Source organism: Dasypus novemcinctus, chromosome 9, assembly GCF_030445035.2.
Source record: "Dasypus novemcinctus isolate mDasNov1 chromosome 9, mDasNov1.1.hap2, whole genome shotgun sequence".
Classification (NCBI taxonomy): Eukaryota; Metazoa; Chordata; class Mammalia; order Cingulata; family Dasypodidae; genus Dasypus; species Dasypus novemcinctus.
This window is the reverse complement of record NC_080681.1, coordinates 120,731,533-120,751,715: the sequence shown is the minus strand read 5'-3', so window position 1 is coordinate 120,751,715 and position 20,183 is coordinate 120,731,533. Positions and strand designations below refer to the sequence as shown.

Below are 20,183 nucleotides of genomic sequence, written 5' to 3'. Positions count from 1 at the left end.
TTTTCTGGGGCAGCTCCAAACCACCACAGGGACTCTGTGTAGTCCCTGAAAGCTATTCCTGAGAGGGGGGACAGCCTGAGTTTGCCTGCATCAGAGAAAGACATCCGAAGGGACTGGAAGGCTGTTGCAGTGTTCCCAACCTCTGTGTAGAGGTCCCGGGCAGGCCCTCGATCTGCTGGCCCTGACACGGTGCTCCAGAACCCTTTGCCAGGTGCCAACGTGAGGATGGGAGCTGAGCGAGGGAAGAAAGTGACGGTGGGTTATTGATTTCCTCAGCCCTGTCCTTGTGGGATTGCCACAGGTAAGCCATGTGCCTCAGCTGCTGTCAGGGAGTCCGCTCCTCACAGCTTTGTCTGTCTCCAAGTTCCACTAAGTATTCTCCCCTTGCTCTGAGAAGTGGGTATGGAGCTTAGCTCCCACGAGCTGTACTATCCTGTGGTGTCTCTACACAGTTCTTCATTAAGTTTCCTATTATAAGTGTGTCATCTGTTTCATGATTACTACATTACCTTTATTTCTGGTAAAGCTGAACATGTGCATTAGGTGTGTGGATAAGTGTACATGCTGATATTCAGTATCCAATCCCAGGTAGTACTAACAATCACGCCCCTCTGTGGGCACCTGGCTATAGAGCGCAGAGTGCTCTCTTCTTGGCAGGCAGACAGATCACATAGAGAAGAGAGAAAGGAGGTGAGCCGAGCATGCCCAGTTCCTCCTCTCAAGGAGGAAATCAAAAAAAGTTAGATCTCCTCCCTGGTGGAGGAATGAGTGTAGAAGTAGAGAGAGCTTAGAGAGTCACTTTTATGGAGATATCTTTATTCAGAAACAAGAATCCAGGGGAAAGGTTCACCCCAAATACTAGCTTGTGACCCTGTGCAAGTAGAATTCAAGGCAGGAAACATTACATCATAAAAGAATATTGTTTGATATTGATAAAGGATGCTATTCACAATAAATGTGCTAACAATGTGCCAAATAACACTGCAACAATATATACAAAGGGAAAAAAAGCTAGAAATTCAAGGAGACCTTAACGAAAACATAATCTTTCTGTTAATGGTACAAAAATACCTAGCAGTAATACTTAACCTGGGGTCTGTGGACTCCTAGGTCCATAGTTGGGATTCCAGAGTCTGGACATCATGATGAAACTGGACTTTATTTCATGTGCCAGATGCTGGCACTCAGCACCGTTCCCATCCTTCTAAGCTCTTTCCTGTGTACAGGGGCTAAATGCATGGGAATACTATTACCCAGACTCCCTTGCCAGCAACACTTCAGTTTAGATTTTGTCATGGGGAAAACTTCCTGTAAAATTTGGAAGGTAGACTAGCAGCAGAAGCCCCTATTTTCCAAATGGGAGCTGAGGACAGGCACGTGAGCATCAGCAGATAGAAGATGTGCTATTTTTCCAGCGGCTTCCAGGTGTTCTCCTGAGAATCTCCTACTTTGGTGTGGCAGAGATCAGCAGTCATGGTTCCCTGTGACACCTGCAGTCCCTGTGACACCTGCAGTTCCTGTTTGCTGAAAGCCTGCAACTTCCCACATGTGTTCAGTCAACCATGACGAGAGTTTTGCAAAATTCCAACTCCCTGTATTGAATCTCTTCCTGCTGGGGGGGTGGGGGAGAAGGGGTGGGGAGGTCTGCTGACTACCAGAAGAACTATGACTTTATCAGAACCATTTTGGTTGCCTTCTAGGCACATAGAAGGTCTACATTTCTTTCCCTTGCTTTAAAGTGAGGCTCTGGGACTGGATTTTGGCTAAAGGAATGCAGGCCAGAGGGATGCACTTCCAGGCCTGGCTTGCGATCCTCCTGCCTGTGATCCTCCGTGATCTCACTCTTCCTCCAGGTAAAGAGAATTCAGTGGCGGGTTGAAGACTCTGAGGTCCTGGAAGATGGAGAACCACGTGATGGGAGAAGCCTGGATCCCATAATCACTATGTGGAATAGCCATCCATGTTGTGAGCAGGAAATAAGCCCTATTTCTATTAAGCCCTGAGATATGGGGTTATTTGTTATAGCAGCTAGTATTACTTACCCTAATTAATATATTCAGGGATGCAAGAATGATCCACTCTTTATACTTGTCTATCCCCTCATTCTCCTTGTGCTTTTGGGTAATTTCCAGGAAAACAAGGGAGAAGATACTGGACCTGAATCGCCATGTTCACGCCATAAGTTCTGTTTGTGTATTTCTTTCATCATATAAAAGGTTTAACTGTTTATGAAACTCATTGGTGGACATGTATAACAGGCCTTCCAATCTTTCTCGTAATAATTGAGCTATTCATGTTTTCCTTTCAGGTATTTATATTTTAACAGAAAAAATTCTCCATTTTGCAAATGATTGCCACAGAATTTCAGGTACTATCAGAGAGTCTTTCAGCATGACACAGGAGGAGTACACAAGAAGAGAAATGACAAATATCACTGCATAAAAATGATAAACATCAATATGAAAAACCATATAAAGTTAAAAGACAAACAACTAGAAAAAACATATGTAACATTCATGACAAAGTTTTAATATCCTTACTCTATAAAGAGTATGCATACATCAATGCAAGAAGATAAATATATACCAATAGAAAAATAAAGGATACAAGCATCCAAAATGAATCCACATGAATTTGCAAAAGGAAAATAAAATATGAATGAGGCAATATACAAACTAAAATAACACTGAGATTAATTTAAGAAAAATGCATCGCGTTGACCAAATTCAAACATAATTACTAATATTCAGTGTTGTGAGAGTTCTGGAAACAATCAATTTTTGTCTAGTTTGTGTTGAAGTATAGCTTCATACAGCCTTTTCCGAAGGGTAACTTGTTAATATGTATAAAAACCTGAAAATATTTTTATCTTTGACTCATCATTGCCACATTTAGAAATTTATTTTATGGAAATAACTGGGCATTATCAAAAGATTTAGGAAAAAGCGGCGACAATCTCCATGTCTGACAATAGGAAGGTTATTTAAATTATAGCCTACACAAGCAATGGCATAGCGAAGCATTCTATAATCCCTAAAGTTGCATTAGAGAATTACATTTATTAACACGGAAAATTATTGAGTGGAAAGATCAGACTACAAAGAACATGCTCATAGGCTCCCGTTTAAACACATGCATACACACACACACACACACACGCCGGGATGGGTCCAAAGTTTACGCAGCTGAAGCTTCTGTAATTTTGAGGACGTCAAGAAAAAGACCACAACATTATGAATATAGACAAGTTTCGAAAGTGAGTATATAACTAGAATGAGAGAAGAAATCATTGCCAACCATGAATTTTAGAAAGCTGAATATACCACAAAGATCACATAAGCCTAGAAAGTATTCTTTAAATGCCTGACCCAGCTGTATCAGGCTAGTGAGGGGCCCTGAAGATGATGCTTCCGTGGAATGGAAAAGAGTGCCGCGGAGGCTCTGCGCAAACACGGAGTCCCACCACCGCGGCCACAAATCCCCCCAAACTCGACGGTTTAAAACCACGAACCGAACCGTATTCTCGCCGCGTTTTGGAGGCCGGCAGCCTGCGGAGGGGTCAGAGCCCAGGGTCAGGGGGCGGCGCTCCGGCTGCAGGCTCCGGGGGCGGGGGTGGTCCCGCGCCTCCGGGGGGCGCACTGCCCTCTCCTGCGTGTGAACGCCCCCTCTGCGCCCCCTCTGACCAGTGGATCTGAGGAGCGGGTCGGCGCTTCCTTGCCATTGTTGTGAACCGAACCCTAGCCGGAACCCAGCTTTGTAAGCAGCCGGGCCCTGACGCCGGCGAGATGGGGGGACCTCTGTGTGTCGCTCGCTGGGAAAGGTGGCAGGGGCGAGGTCGAGCCGTTCTCTGGGTCCGCAGCTTTCCTGGGAGAGAGCCCTGCCGCCTCCGAGTCAAAGAAGGTGGTGCTGCAGGGACAGACGCTGGACATTGTGTGTCCTGCCGTGGCCCGCTGGGTGGACTGGGGGAGAGTGTAAACTGCAATGTGAACCACTATCCATGCGGTGCAGCAGTGCTCCCAATGTATTCACCAAATGCACACGTGCAGTGAATGTGCACGATGAGGAAAGAGGTTGTTGATGTGGGAGGAGTGGGGTGGGGGGGTGGGGGAGTATATGGGAACGTCTTATATTTTTTGAATGTAACATTTAAAAAAAATAGAGGGAAAAAGTTCACAACAACAACAACACAAAAGGGACGCTTCAACAAATAAGCCAACACGTGCAGGGTTCACAGGAGCCTTTCCTGGCGCAGGATCCTTCAAAGCCTTGGGGGAGGCTTGCTGCCTCCACAGATAATCCCCGCACCCCCCCACCCCACCCCCAGATTAAAGCAAAAACTCAGGCGGCTGTGCCATCGGCTGTGCCATCGTGCCATCGGGAGGCTCAGCTCTCCAGATGGTCCCTGCGCCCTGTGGCGGGTCGGGGGCTGCGCGGGTGAGGCTCCTCTGTTTGAGAACCTCCCCTCTCTAACTGCAGAGCCGGAGGCAGACGAGGTCACTGCAGAGGCCAGTAGGGATTCCTGCAGAATAACAAGTCAGACCCAATTCTTTCCTAGTATCGGACTTTGGTGGGGGGCAGATGGCAAGCAGCGACATCAGCCTTGCTCGCATCTGGAAAGTCAGGTGAAGTTCCTTTTTCTGTCTTTTACAAGAACAAGGTTGATTCCTTCCTTCCTTCGGTTGCTATCTGCCGAGTATCCTGCCTGATCTAAGCTCTGGGGACGAAACAAACATATCTGTCCTCGCAGAGCGTACATTCTACGGACCATACCCAAACAAGCGGGGCATATTTTATTGCAGCCGATAACAAGGGCCAAAGAGAAAAAGTAAGCGGGTAGGGGGCAATTTTAAATGGGGTGGACAGCCTCACTGAGAAGGTGACATGTGAGCAGGAAGGCAAGTGCTGAGCCCAGGAGGATGCCGCACAGGAGACAGCTGAGTGGGACCCGGGGCAGCCTCCGCCGGCAAAGGTCAGCCCGAGGCCAGCACGGCTGCAGAACTAGGGCTGGGCCGGGGTGTCCCAGGGCAGGTGGGGGCTGGTGTTTGCGAGGTCCGCCATGGCTTTCCCAAGGCCATTTCCAGGATGGAAGCAGGACTTTCTGAGCTCTCCTTTCTGTCTGGGTCAGTCTACCTGAGTCTCTCTCTTCTTCACCTGGCGCCTGTCCTGGAATCACATCCCTCCCCCGAGTCCGTGGCTCACTGGGCGGGGCCAAGTTTGTGGGAGACTGGGAGGTGGTTCCAAGGACAGGGTGCCAACTACAAGGTCTGCAGGCTCCAAGCAGGCTCTGCGGAGTCCAGTTCCCCTTCCCCTAGGGTAGCAGCAGCATGGCCACGCTGGTCCTGATTTCCCTGGGGGCAGCCTGCGTGCTTGCCTGGGGGGTCGGGTTGTGGGTCGTCTGCAAGCACTTCCTCACCACCGAAATCCCTGCCGCCATCAGCCACCCTGTGAGGCTGCGGGTCCTCGACTGCCTCTGCCTGCTGGCGGTGACGTGGGTGAGTTTTGTGTTTCACTTGTCAGGTTCTGCGGAGGGGCTAAGGGCGAGGTCGGGAAAAGCACACGCTAGAAGCTTCTACCTTGAGTTAACCCTGGGAGCACATTCTCTGACCTGAACAACCTGCAGGGCAGCAGTCAGGGTTGCTCAACCTCTCCCAGTGCTTCTCCAACTTCAGAGAATGATCCACTTCCCTAAATAACAGAAGGAGGGAAAAAAAAAACTTAACAGACAGGAATGCGTTTTTCTTAAAATAGAGAACGGCAATATCAAGAACACACAGCAAGTAGTAAATTAGCACAGATGGGGGAAACTACCAAGTGTGACTTTTTAAACCTTTGGTTGTTTTTGAGATACAGAAAGCTATTTATGCAATATAGTTAGATCCTGCCAAGCATTCCTGGTTTGTGTAATTGAGCGGAATACAAGTAAATATATAGTGGGTTGATGTGGCCCATAGGAATAGCTCTACTTTTCCAGAGAGTAGTCAGAAATAGAATACAGGAAATATTTTCCTTAATATTTCTTATGCAATGAAAAGCGATTGCAATTGCCTGTTCTTGCGAGAAACCTTTTGTGGAAAACCCGGGGCCAAAGGCCTCTGATCTCTGAGGTCCTTTTTCACAAGATGCGGTGGTTTTGTCCTGTGGCTTTTCTGTCCTGGACTCTCACGGTCTGTGGTAACAGACTTATTACACAAAATTTCCCATTTTGACCACTTGCAAGTATACAATTCAGTACAAATTTGTGCTACCATCATCACCATCCATTACCAAAACTTTTTCATCACTCCAAATTACCCCCATGAAGCAAGAACTCCTCTTTCCACCTCACCTCTCCCTACCCTGCTAAGATATTAACTGTTTTGTCTCTACGAATTTGCTTTTTCTAGCTATTTCATGTGAATGCAATCACATGATTTTTGTCTTTTTTTTGTGCCTGATTTATTTCACTCAACATGATGTCTTCAAGGTTCACCCAAGTTGTCGCATGTATCGGAACTTTGTTCCTTCTCGTGGCTGAATGATAGGCCACTGTATGGATCGGCCACAGTTGGCTTATCTCGTCACCTCTTAGTGGACACTTGGGTTGCATCCATCTCATGGCTACTGTGAATAATGTTGCTGTGAACACTGGTGGGCAAAACCTTGCTCGAGTTCCTGCGTTCAAGTCTTTTGGGTCTAAAACTCCCTCATTCCTGTTTTATCATGAAGAAATATTGGGCTTCCTATTTTGTTTTTAATCTAAAAATATTTTACTCGTTTTCTCTAAAAGATAAGAAATTGCCTCCCTTACAAAAGAAACACGGCCACAGAGCCAGTGTCACATCTCAAAAAAAATAGTAACGAGGAATGGGAGTGTTCTGGGCTTGGGTGGTTCGGGCCTGAGGACAGAGCAGGAGCCACTGGAAAATGGGGTGGGGGGCTATGGGTAAAGTGGGGAGGGGGAGGGGGCCAGAGCCCCATCCATAGGCCCAGGCTGTGGGGGTCTGTTCCAGGCATGAAAGGGTCCCTGCCAGGCTGCGTGCAAAGCTGTGGCCCAGTGAGACTGACCATTTTCAAAGCCCCTTTGGCCTTCTGTGGAGGGCAGGAGGGGGAGCAGGAGTCCAGGCTGGACACCGGCACGTGCCGAAACCAGCCTGGCAGCGTTGCCAACCCCCTCTCCAACAGGGCACGATTCTTGAGAAGCTGGGGATCTGCTCCATGCCCAGATTTGTCCAGTTCATACACGATCTGCCACCAGTGCGGGAGGACCCGGACCTCGTGGTCACCGACCTGCACTTCGGGACGGTCCTGGTGAGGCTGTACCGGCCCCGGGCAGCCTCGTCCACGCGCAGGCCTGGCATCCTCTTCTTCCACGGCGGTGGGAACATCATGGGGAGTCTGAGTAAGTGCCCTCCACCCGCCCCTGGCTGGCAACCCCTGTCAGCATCCCATCCTCTCCCCCAGCTCAAAGCTGCTCTGAGGACCAGGGGCCAGAGCTGACGGGGCTCAGCTCAATTCAGGTGCGAAGACAGTTGAGGTCAAATCCATACAACATACAAGTAACCCCTTAAAAGTGTGCACGGAGCCGTTTTCAAGTGGCACTGAGTACAAGTGCCATACTGTGCAGCTGTCGCCTCCATTTAGTTGGAAGTGAGTGTTTTGCAAATGAAAATAACGAAAGACATCATTTTGTCTTGTATAAGGGATTGAGACAAATGCTGGTTCAGGCAAACAGGAGGACCAACTATTTGAGGAAAATCAATGAGAAGAAAAACTCAAAATTAAGACAATTGTATCTTAATTCTCTAGCCCCTCTCCCCCCAACAAATTAAGGCAAGAGAGAGAGGGAGACCTAGAAAACCTTTGTTTGACTCAATGATGCGGCCCCATCTATGGAATGCTCGGGTCCCATTGCAGGAGGCTTTGAGAACAAGGGATTTAATGGGTCAGTGGGCTTAGTTTGGTCTGCATGATAAAATGAGAATGATCAGTATTAAGAGCTCAGCACATGCTAGGAACTGTGAAACTGATCTCATTTAACCCTCACAGCAGCCCTAGAAGGCAGATACCATCACAATCCCCATTTAAAGAGGAAATCAAGCCTCAGAGAGGTTGAGGGCCCTGCTGGTATACAACTTTAACTCAAGCTAAAAGGAAGAGCTGGGATTTGAACTCCTGCCTGTCTGACTCCAGAGCTAAACCATCAAACAGCAACTTTGGGGTTTTAAAGGAAATCTTGCAATTGATTGGGGGTGGAGGCATCTTAAGAAATTTGTTCAAACAGCGTTCACTAAGGAGGAACAATGAGAAGGTTGAGGAACTTTGCTCCACAGCTAGAAACAAATGTGCAAGCCCGAGTTGGAGTGGATGCTTGTGACTGTCAGGAAGAAGGGAGCAGCTGACCACGGCCAGCAAAAGAAGCCCACTAGCCTTTACAGTGAACGCGGAAACTCTTCTGTTTTCTAGAAATGTACCATGGCATATGCAGTCGTTTGTCCAAGGAGAGCGACTCGGTGGTCCTGGCCGTGAGGTGAGTAAGGGGGAAATGTGGGAGGGTTTACAGGGGCCGGGAAGCCAGGCTCTGCTCTGGAGTGATAGGGTAGGAAGTGGGTGTCTGTGGGCGGCGAGGTGGAGGAACACCGGGCAGAAGAAGCGGCTGCGAGAAGCCACTGGACAGGGTACGGAGGGCAAGTCAGAGAGGCAGGGAGGCAGAGAAGGAGGGACACCCCCGGGAATGTTTAAACGGGGGCACTTTGTGCACAGAATCATCTGGGAGCTGTGTGGAAAGTGATCTTTGTTCAGCAGGTCAGGTGCAGAGATTCCCAAGGTGAGGGCTTTTGGGTGGGATAGTTCTCTGTTGGGCCAAATAGCCCTGCACATTCCAAAGGCGTAGCCCCTCACTCCCCTGAATTCCAGCAGGGTAACCCGGACAGGCCCCAAACACTGCCAACCCCATTCCCAAGTGCGGCCTGGAGGGAGGTCCACCCAGGTTGAGAGCCATGCAAGGCCGGGGCCACCCCTCCCTGGGCCTCCACTAAGATGAGCTGGCTGCGTAGTGGGAGTAGCCAGCGCGGAGGTGCGGCCTCTTCCTCCACCCTGCTGCCCTCTGCCTCATGGCGCGGGTTTGTGGCTCTTGATTAAGCATTTCCTGGAGTTTCTTTTAAATGCCATGCCATTAAGAAATATAGGTGGTTGCCAATGTCTCCATGGCCATTTGTCACTGGACTTTCTCATGACTGAGTCTTGGATAAGGGAAAGAGACCTGGGGAAGCTCCTCCTTCTAGAGGTCTCTGCTCCAAAGCCATTTCTGCCATAGGAATGAGAATCTTGACCTCTCTGTTCACACTTGTACACCTTACTCTTCTGTTGTACTGGACAAAGAGTTTACCCATAGAATAGGTGGGCAAATCTCTGCAAGAACATTACCTTATGGAACCCAAGTAGACACCGTTTTGGAGTTGAAAGCACCACTGTCCGAACACCACTCCCAGGTAGGTGGGATCAGGCCACATCAGAATGGGGAAGGCTAGCAAAAGGTTCTTTCATCCACAGAGTATTTATTTATTTTTAAATTTGTGGGCCAGTATTTAAAAATTGTGAAATTTCTCATGAAATCCAGAATTCTGGAATCTTGTGCCAAATCGGCAGGTCTAGCAATGCCAGGCTGGCCTTCCTTTGCAGTGATGTTGGACTGAGAAGAGGTGGCTGGTCTGGAGGAGTGCTACATGTTACCTGTGTGTGGAGACCTTACCACAAAACCTGTGGCCACAGTAGGATGGATTAGAATCAAAAGTGAGACAAGCCTGAAGTTGCTTATAAAAGAATCATGAAATGGGGAAGCAGTGGGCAGGTATGAGTCAGGGAAGAAACATCACAGAGATTCAGAAAGATGGGGCTAGTGCTGGCAGTATCTAAGCTACTGACCAATAGGGCTGGACGGCAGGTTTCTCGTGGTGAAAGCTGGCCTCCAGTGGGGCATGGAGACAGTGGAAATCACAGCTCCCACTTACTGAGCTCCTCTGAAGTGCCAGGCACTGAGGACTTCATGTCTCTGTCTCATCTAACCTCACCTGCTCAGCTTTCAGAAAGGGAAGAAATTTGGGCTAAAGGATGCTGGGTGTAAATATTTTGGGGCTGTGCTGGCAGGTGAGTGTAAGCTGTGTTCCTTGTTTCCTCTTTAGATACCGTCAGGGACCTGATTATAGGTTTCCAATACCTTTAAGAGACTGCTTTGTGGCCACAGTCCACTTCCTGAAGTCCCTGGATACTTTTAAGGTGGATCCAGCCCGGGTGGTGATCTGTGGTGACAGCTTGGGAGGTGGATTAGCAACTGTAATTTGTCAAAAACTTCTGAACAGACCAGATCTCCCCAAGATTCGTGCCCAGATTCTGATTTATGCTGCTTCCCAGGCCCTGACATTCCAGCACCCTTCCTATCAGGAGTACAGCAAGGTCCCCCTGCTCAGTCGGAATTTTTATTTTTACTGTTGGTGTCATTACCTTGGTATCAGCCCTTCCTGGGAAAGTGTCGTCATGAAGGGTGCCCATTTGCCAGCCAAAGTCTGGGCAAAGTATGGAAAGTGGTTCAGCTTAGAAAATATCCCAGAGAAGTTTAAGAAGAGAAGCCACCAACTGATGGCCCCCACATCCCTGAATGAAGATGCTTACTTGGAAACAAGCGTCATTCTGGATGTGTCAAATTCACCTCTGATTGCAGAAGACGACATTATATCTCGGCTCCCGGAGACCTGCATTGTGACCTGTGAGAACGATCTTCTCCGAGACCATTCACTGTTGTACAAGAAAAGACTGGAGGACCTGAAAGTGCCAGTGACCTGGTGCCACATGGAAGATGGCTTTCATGGAGTGCTCAACACCATTGACTTGGGTTACTTGTACTTCCCCTGTTCCAGAAGAATTATGAATGTGATAGTGAACTTTGTAAAGGGCTTGTAACCCATCCTTCCTTCCTGCTATAGCTACCAAGAATTGGATTTCACCATTATCTGGTGTTCTGTGTTGCTGATTTAGATGATGCTGAGTGGGACCTGGGAGGGTATGGAGGTTGCACTCCTTCCTGCTGCAGGTTTTAGACTCAGAGAATGCATATTTCTGACGTCTGAAGTGACAGCAGTAGAGGAGACAGCTTTGGGGTGGGACTCTGCCCATGTCCACTGTTGGGAAATTTTGAGCTGACAATCTTCAGTGGCCAATTGTGAGAGTGAATCAGCATGTAGGGGCTACTTGCAACCTCCCTGCAGTAGAGTTCAGACTGTCTAGGCGGATGGGTGGCTTTGCCTCTGTCTGATCCAGCCTGTGTGCAGTGGGAGTGCCCTGGTTGGCTGGACCAAAGAATAACACAGGGGCAGCAGGTGTAATCTCATGGGGTTTTTCTAGTCTGACTGAGGGTGGTGGAGTTCTGATGTTCTAGCCTGGTGGGTGGTGGTGATGGAGAAACTGGTGTCAGCCTCCTCCTCTGGATGAACGGTGACAGTTTTCCTACTGATCTCCAGCTTCTGGGGTCAGATCTTGATCGCCTGGACTGGAAGAATTAACACAGAATGGATAGGTTTCCGTGGTGACTGACAGCTTAGTGAAAGCCTAAGACAGCCCAGAGCTGCTTAATTGGGGGAGCGCTGGGGTTAGAGCCGAGATTCTATCCAAGGGCTTGAAAATACTGATGTAAGAGTTAGAAGAGAGAGTCAGGAGGGAAGCTGAGTCCCAAGTCAGAAGACCCATGTAGGTTGAAGTAGGACCAAACTCAACCAAGTTCACAGGGGAGTATCAGGAGAGCCCAAAGGAACAGAAGATGTATGAGGGAGAAGTAGTTCTGTTTTAAGATACAAAGCCAACTCAAATGGATCTAAATCCAAGAAAGAATGTATTGGCTTATCTAATTATGAATTCCAGGGATAAATCAGGCATGGTGTGCTCCAGGCACTTGAACAGTGCCAGTGGCTGCCTTCCGTCTTTCTCTGTTAAATTCCCTGTGTTGGTTTCATCTTCACCTCTCTGTATGGTAGCCCTGTACAGCTCCATACTTGACAGTCTGCTAGAGTTGAGTCCATTATGCCTCATTCTTAATAGCCCCAGCAAAAATCTCATCACAACTCACTGGCTCTGTTGGCTTTCTAAGTGGTGTGTCCAACCAAGGGCATGGAAGACTCTGGCTAACCAGGCCCATGTCCTATGATATCCTTGGAGTGGAAAGTGCAGTCAGCTCTATCTGGTGTTTGGACTGAGTATTGAGAGGGCAGTACTTCCCTCAAAGAAGGGTAAGGAGATGTTGGGTACACATCAAAGCTTACTATACTTTGGGTATAATAAGCTAAACTTAACCCTGAATCAAGGTACTTGGAAGTAGCAAGAGATGTCATCGATCATTAGTCAAGTTGACCAACTGCCTCTTGGGAATAAAAATTCCTTTGGAAGCAATGGTCTAGACTCCCCTGTTGGCTCCACCTAACCTTAAAGATATTCTGTTCTCTACTGGCCAAAGGATTAGAGCTCAAGATCCAATTTTAGAGCTCAAGATCCAATTTTACAGCACAAAGAACCCTGTGAATGTCCCTAAACTTGCTTTCAGCTGAAGATTTGTCCTGAAATGTGGGGCAGAGAAGAATCCCACTGAGTGACTTCTGGATCCACTTCCAGATGTTCAGCAGGTGGCTTCACTGGGGAACCAGGAATCAACCCCTGAAAACACATACTTTGGTGGACTCTCACTTTTGCAGAGCATTGGAATCTGAGGAGCATAGTCCCTTCTGAAGCAGGCCTCTGAACTAAGACTGGAAGGTGGCTTTTGGACATGGGGGGAGGGACAGGAATTGACAGCCTGGAGAGTTGGGGGCTGGGTCTTCTACTGCGGGGTGGGAGGTATCAGTGAGCCATTAAAGGACGGAGTGCAGTGGACAGGAACAGAGTTTGCCTTAAGGGGCTGTGTGAGTGCTTCTGTCACGGGGTCATTTCCAGGGGCAGATGGAGGGAGAGATATCAAGCACTTTAACCCCACCTCCATGCCACGGCTGGTATGTTGATTTCAGCACTAAATGCTCCACTCATTCCTCTCCTTTGCCACTTCATCCTTACCCTTCCTGCAACCCACTCCTGAGGCTTAGGAAATGGAAAAGGGATGGTGGGAACAGGGATGAATGTTCCCTGAGGGCCAACTATGTGCTAGGTGCTGTATGAGGCACTTTTAATTTACCACCTCATGTCTTCCTGTTATGACTCCTACAGAGTGGGTGCTCTTAAGCCCATTTTGCAGATGAGGAAACTGAGACCCAGAGAGATTAACAACACTTGTTCCTCTCCTCCTTCCTGCAGACCCAAGGCCAGTCACTTAAGTAGTTTGCATTGTTCTGTGAAACCTGATCTGACAGCAACTCTTTTCTGTTGTGTCCCCTGGTCCACTAGCCCAGAACTGTGGCTTTTCCCCTTCCCTTCATCAAGGATTTAACCCTTGAGACTACTGAGCCACAGGGCCTTCTCTGAGTTTCCTCCCCTTCAGCTAGGTGGCAAGCCAGCCTTTGTCTGATCAGGGTCAAGTTGATAAAGTCACCGTGTTTCCCTTCTTTGGTTTACTTTCTAATCTGAATGGCTTTGGAATTAGGAAGTGTAGGTCCCTCCAGGAATGCACAGCTCACAACTGCTCTGGGGGATGTGCATACCCACGTGGAATTTTAAACCCAGATACTCCGGGAGTGTTTTCTCAGCTAGTCCCTAGGACTTCCCTGCAAAGAGCTGCCAGAGAGCACAGGAGAGGTGCCACCTGATAAAGCTATTCATTGCGTCCATGTTGCTTCCTTTGGTCAGTAGGCCATGAAGGACAAGGTCTTAGGGAAAAGTTGAAAAGCTGGCACCGTTTGTCTCTGCAGCTCTTCACTCCCTTTCCCTTTCAGTGTCCTCAGGACACTCCTCACCCCCCACCAGGATCTCCTGCCTTTCTGGTCCCAAACCTTGTCTTCTTCCAGACCTTCAGCCCTTGCCCTTTTTGCTCCAGAGGGACAGCTTGCTCTCACCTCTTATTCCGGGCTAATATAGGTTGGGCTATGCTGCAATGACCAATGGCCCCAAGGTCGCAGTGGCTATGACAACAAAGGTCTTTTTCTTGCTCACATGATACAACCCTCATTGGCCTACTCTGGAACCTAGGCTGACAGGGCAGCCTTATCTGAACTATCCCTGGTCTCCTGGCAGAGGGGGAAAGAACACGGCAAACCACCAACACTGGCTCACCAAGTTTCCCTCAGAGGAGGCTCTTCATTTCTTCTCACCTTTCATGAGCCACAGCAGTCATACTGCCAATGCCAACGGTGATGGGACAGGGAAACAATCCTCCCCAGAATGGGCTACAGATATTTTTGGACAATATTACAGCTTACCACATTCTCAACACAGCATTTCTATTTCCTTTCTACCTGTTTAAAAATTCATTTTAAATTATATAAGTGATATACAAATATATTCTTCTTTCAAATGAAACCTTGTATTAGAAATATTAGAGAAAAGGTTAAAGTCCCTTTTTAAAAAAAGATGCATCTATTTATTTCTCTTCCCGTCCCCCTGCCCCCATTGTCTGCATTCTGTGTCCATTCACTGTGTGTTCTTCTGTGTCTGCTTGCATTCCTATCAGTGGTATTGGGAATCTCTTTTTGTTGTGTCATCTTGCTGCATCAGCTCTCCGTGTGTGCGGCACCACTCCTGGGCAGGCTGCGCTTTTTTTTTTTTTTCCTGCATGGGGAGGCTCTCCTTGGAGGGCACACTCCTTATGCGTGGGGCTCCCCTACATGGGAGACACCCCTGTGTGGCACGGCACTCCTTGCACACATCAGCACTGTGCGTGGGCCACCTCACCACACAGGTCCAGGTTTGAACCCTGGACCTTCTGTATGGTAGACAGATGCTCTATCAGTTGAGCCAAATCTGCTTCCCTAAAGTCCCTTTTGACCACTCTCCCCTCAACTCTATTTCCTTTCACCTAGAGGTACCATTTTGTGTGTGGTCTTTCAATCCTCTATGTATTTACAGTCACAAATATTTACCCATAAAAATTAACAGTATTGTTTTATGAGTTGCCTTTGCCATAAATTGTTACCTAAAAGATATTATTCTGTACATGTCAATATACGATCAGAGTTTTTCCATTTAATTTTGGAAATCTGATCAAGTAAAAATATATTTATCTTACCTTCTAGCTGTTGTAAAGCTTTCCGTGGTATGGATATATTAAAATTTTTAGCCATTTCCTAATGGATGGACACATTTGGTCCATTTCCAGCTTTTCACTGTGACAAGCAAGTCTGAAGTGACAATTTCAGCAAATGCCCCTTGCTGCTTTAGGAGTCTCTGTGATAGATTCAAGAAGGAAAAGCACTGGCTGGTTACATTTTAAATGTTGGTGAGTACTATAAAAGTGCCTGTCCCATTCGCTTTTTACAGTAGATCTCAGCTGAGAGGGAAGTAATTGGATTGTACCAATTCCCAAAAGCAAAGAGAAAATTTATTGGCTTGACAATTGGGAGAGTAGGACAGAGTTGCCATGACATGTCTGTGATTTAAAAAGAGTTGAAGGAAAAACCAGCAAGATGGCAGCGGAATAAGGTGCTCCTAGACTCAGCTCCTGCTACAGGGCAGTTAGTAAACACCCAGAGCTATCTCTAGCACCTGTTTGGGGGCTGCAGTAGACCAGAAGAGCATTTTGTGGGAATCGGACTTGGCCCAGTGGTTAGGGCATCTGTCTACCACATGGGAGGTCCGCGGTTCAAACCCCGGGCCTCCTTGATCCGTGTAGAGCTGGCCCATGAGCAGTGCTGATGCGCGCAAGGAGTGCCCTGCCACGCAGGGTTGTCCCCCGCACAGGGGAGCCCCATGCTCAAGGAGTTAGCCCGTAGGGAGAGCCGCCCAGGGCCAAGGAGAGTACAGCCTGCCCAGGAATGGCGCCGCCCACACTTCCCGTGCCGCTGACTACAACAGAAGCGGACAAAGAAACAAGACGCAGCAAATAGACACAGAGAACAGACAACCGGGGGAGGCGGGGGGAATTAAATAAATAAATAAATCTTTTAAAAAAAAAGAGCATCTTGCAATATCATTGAAGGAATGGAAGGAGGAGACTGTCCACCTGCACAGAAGATTCGTAAGCAGAGCACTCCAAGCCCTAGAGGCCGGTGCCCTTCCTCCACTGGAGGCACAAGCTGCCTCAGGAGCTACTCCACAGCTGGAATTGGAAGCTCCACTTCCCCAAAAATGGGGGAAGAAGAGATCCTTGGGCACCAACTTCAGCTACTGTATTAGTCAGCCAAAGCGGTGGTGGTACAAAATACCAGGAATCTGTTGGCTTTTATAAAGGGTATTTATTTGAGGTAGAAGCTTAGTTACCAGGCCATGAAGTGAATTTACTCCCCTCACCAAAGCCTTTTGGCACGTGTTGGAGCAAGATGGCTGCCGACATCTGCCAGGGTTCAGGCTTCCTGGGTTCTTCTCTTCCCAGGGTTCATTTCTCTCCAGAATCACCTCCTCCGTTTTCTTCACAAGGCTGTAGACTATGAGGAAGACAGCTCTGTCTCACTCCCCGGGGCTTCTATCGTGTCTAAGGAGCTGTCTCTGTTCCTCTGTGTTCTTCTCCTGTGTGTTCCCTTCCTAGTCTCCGGCTCAAAAACTTGAAGAGCAGAACTCCAACACCACAACTCCAACTCTGTCCTTTGCTTGTCTTTTATCTGTGACTCAACCCCCTTGTGATGTGGCCCAAGCAAATCCCTGATCATAATTTATCCATGCCCAGGGACAGCCTAGTTTACAAACATAATCCAATATCTAGTTTTGGAATTCATACCCTCTGAATTCTACATTCTACCCTCTGAATTACAAAAATGCACTACGATCTTTAAAAAAAAAAATCTTAAGTCAGTAACAATGCAAGTAGTAAATCATATCACAATCAATTTAAAGAAATACAGTTTGTCTTGGGGCAAAGCCCCGCCAGGATGTAGACCATGGAAATTACAAGAACAATTTACATGCTTCCAATACACAAATGGATAGAAAAAGGATAAGCATTTTCATTACAATAAGGAGAAATTGGGAGGGAAACATGAGTCATGCATCCTCTACAGTTCAGTAAACCTGCCGTGCATCCTCCATTCAATTTCAAATTCTTAAGATGATGATTTCTTCTCCTTGCGGTCTTATGGGAACCCACCCTTTCTACAGGCTTGCCCAACAGTCATTTTCTTTGTTCCACCCTTGTCAAGCATCTGGGTGTCAACCAAGCTCCAGACCTCACCCTCGAAAGAGCATTGGGGTGATTGCCACACCTTACCCAATCTTTGGGTTAGAGACTTAACCCCCACAGTACAGCGAGGTGAAGGCAAATTCCTCCTTAACCTTTAGCATACAGACTCAACCCTCTCAGATCAACGAGTTGACCACGTGGCATTCCCTAACCCATAGGGGATAGGCCCACCCCTCTCAGATCTATGGGGCATCAAGCTCAACCTCCCTAATCTTAGAGGAATGTGCTTCACCCTCTCTGTACCCTGGAGTGGGAAAACTATCCCTGATCATTGGGTGGTAATATCCACCCTCTTCAACTGCTGGGGCAAACTCACCCTCTCTGTACACATGGGTGGGGTTCCTCTCCTGGCCCAAGGTGATGTCTTAAATCCACATCTCAGCTTCCAGGGTTTTTCTTCTGAAGTCATTTCCCCTTCAGTCTCTCCTTTCCATGTCTTTTATTTCAGGCTTACTGGTTTTGTTCATATAGCTCTCTCAAAAAGTCTGTTGGTTTAGCATGCAGGAAGCAGAGGTCCAGTCCAAGCCATTAGACAGTAAGACTTTCCACAAATCTTTCCAACATAACTGCCTCTTCAATCCCGATTTACAAGTTCCAAGTTTAGTTAAGTTCTCAGATTGGGGCACTTTTGGGGACTTGATTTCCAGAGGCTTGGAATTTCCAGAATCAGTTTCTGTTTTCTTTGTGCCCAACAGTTCAATCCTCAGCGTATTTCTCTCAAGTAGCATTTTATGATAAACTGCAATGAGAAGCCAAGTCACATTCTCCAGGTTTACTGTGGAAAGTTCTTCAGCTAAATGCCCAGGCTCACCATTTTCAAATTCTGCCTTCCATGAAACATCAGGAGTTAATCTTCCTCAGTTCTCTGCAACTTTAAAACACAGATCACCTTTCCTCCAGTTTCCAATAATAGTTTCATCATTTACTTCTAAGCCATCATAAAAAGTCTCTTTAGCATCCATATTGCTATCAACAGTCTCTTCAAAGTGATCTAGGCCTCTTCCATCAAGCATTTCACAATTCTTCCAAAAAGTACCCCTTACCCATTTATAAAACCATTCCAGCATTTTGGTTATTGCAAAAGCACTTCCCCACTCCTTGGTACCAAATTCTGTATTAGTCAGCCAAAGGGGTGCTGATGCAAAATACCAGAAACCTGTTGGCTTTTATAAAGGGTATTTACTTGGGGTAGAAGCTTAGTTTCCAGGCCGTAAAGCATAAGTTACTTCCCTCACCAGTCTTTTACCATGTGTAGGAGCAAGATGGCTGCCAACATCTGCCAGAGTTCAGGTTTCCTGGGTTCCTCTCTTCCTGGGGTACATTTCTCTCCAGTATCAACTTCTCTGTTTTCTCCACAAGGTCAGCTGTAGACTATGAGGCTCTCTAGGCTGTACCTCTCTCCACAAGGCCTGCTGTAGCCTACAAGGCAAACAGCTCTGTCTCACTCCCCAGGGCTTCTGCTGTACCTAAGGAGCTGTCTCTGTTCCTCTGTGTTCTTCTCCTGTGTGTTCCCTTCCTAGTCTCCAGCTCAAAAACTTGAACAGCAAAACTCCAACACCACAACTCCAATTTTGTCCTCTGCCATGTCTTTTATCTGTGGGTCAATAGAGGGTGGGGATTCAATACCCGATTGATGTGGCCCAAGCAAAGCCCTAATCATAATTTAATCATGCCCAGGTACAGACCAGTTTACAAACTTTAATATCTGTTTTTGGAACTCATGAGTATATCAGTTGCTACAGCTACTGATTAGTAAATTTGATGGGCTAAAGTATAATCCTAAGAACAGCTAAAGTTTGAACCTGTCAAAGTCAGAAAGTGGCTAGTAGCCACCATCTTAACTTCACGCCTGGCATGAGGGGAAGTGAGGCAGACTGAAAATCACAGTGCTGACACAGACCCACTTCTTTCCATCTAGATCAGATTGTAGCTCTAACTGAAGCCCCAGCCCCAGCCCCACCTCCAGCAGAGAGGAAACTGAGGGAACTTGCACCAGCCTCTCCAGGAAAATACAGCCATGCCACAGAGGTTGGTGATTATTCTACTTTGACAGTGCAAGCCACTTCAGGAGCTGTTGTATGGCTGGAATTTGAAGCTCCATTTCCCAAAAACAGGGGAGGAAGAGATGGTTGGCCACTGATTTCAGCTACTGATTAGTAAATTCATCTGAGAATAGCTAAAGTTTGAACCTGTCCAAGTCAGAAAGAGGCTGGTAGCCACCATTTTGTCTCTGCCCCCAGCACGAGAGGAAGCCAGGCTGACTGAAAATCACAGTGACAGTAGGGACTGGTTTCTTTCACCCAGATTGGCCTGCAGCCCTAATCTAGGCTTTAGCCCCACCTCTGGCAGGGAGTAGGCTGGTGGGTCCTGCACCAGCCTATCCAGGTACTTGCAGGTACATTTGGCTGGCAGACTGAATAATTGGAAGTCTACTGGGGCAAGTGCAGTCATCATGGACCTGCAGTGCATAGATTGCTACCCACACCTGTAGCTCCATCCCCTTCCCAGGCAGGGGAGAAAGGGGCATGTAGCTTCATCAGTCTCTCTGGGCAACTACAGTCTAGGCCTGCATAACCTGGATTATTCCACACAGCTGTGACTCTGTCCCTACCCCTGGCAAAGGAGAAAGGTGGGAGAAGCTTCATTGGTCTCTGGGGCAATGAGGGCAACTTGAGCCTCCACAGCTTATAGCACTAACTACATCCTTGGCTCTTACTACACAACCAGCAAGGGAGAAAGGGCAGGAAGCCCTAAACTAAAGAGAAGAACTGCATCCTGAACAAATACTCTAGTAAGCCAAATGCAAAGACACTAAAAAAAAATTACAATCCGTAGAAAGAAACAGGAAGTTATGGTCCAGTTAAAGGAACAAAATAAGCCTCCAAATGACATAAAGGACTTGAGATAACTAATC

General features: G+C 47.6%; 1 protein-coding gene across 1 annotated transcript; it reads left to right on the top strand.

Moving 5' to 3' along the window:
- Positions 1 to 5,197: 5,197 nt before the first annotated feature.
- AADACL3 (arylacetamide deacetylase like 3) lies at positions 5,198 to 10,981 on the top strand. The gene is made up of 4 exons (XM_004482500.4): positions 5,198 to 5,492; positions 7,162 to 7,378; positions 8,443 to 8,506; positions 10,158 to 10,981. The coding sequence occupies exons 1-4, from the start codon at positions 5,325 to 5,327 to the stop codon at positions 10,930 to 10,932; spliced, it is 1,224 nt and encodes a 407-aa protein (XP_004482557.2). The 5' UTR covers positions 5,198 to 5,324; the 3' UTR covers positions 10,933 to 10,981.
- Positions 10,982 to 20,183: the final 9,202 nt, after the last annotated feature.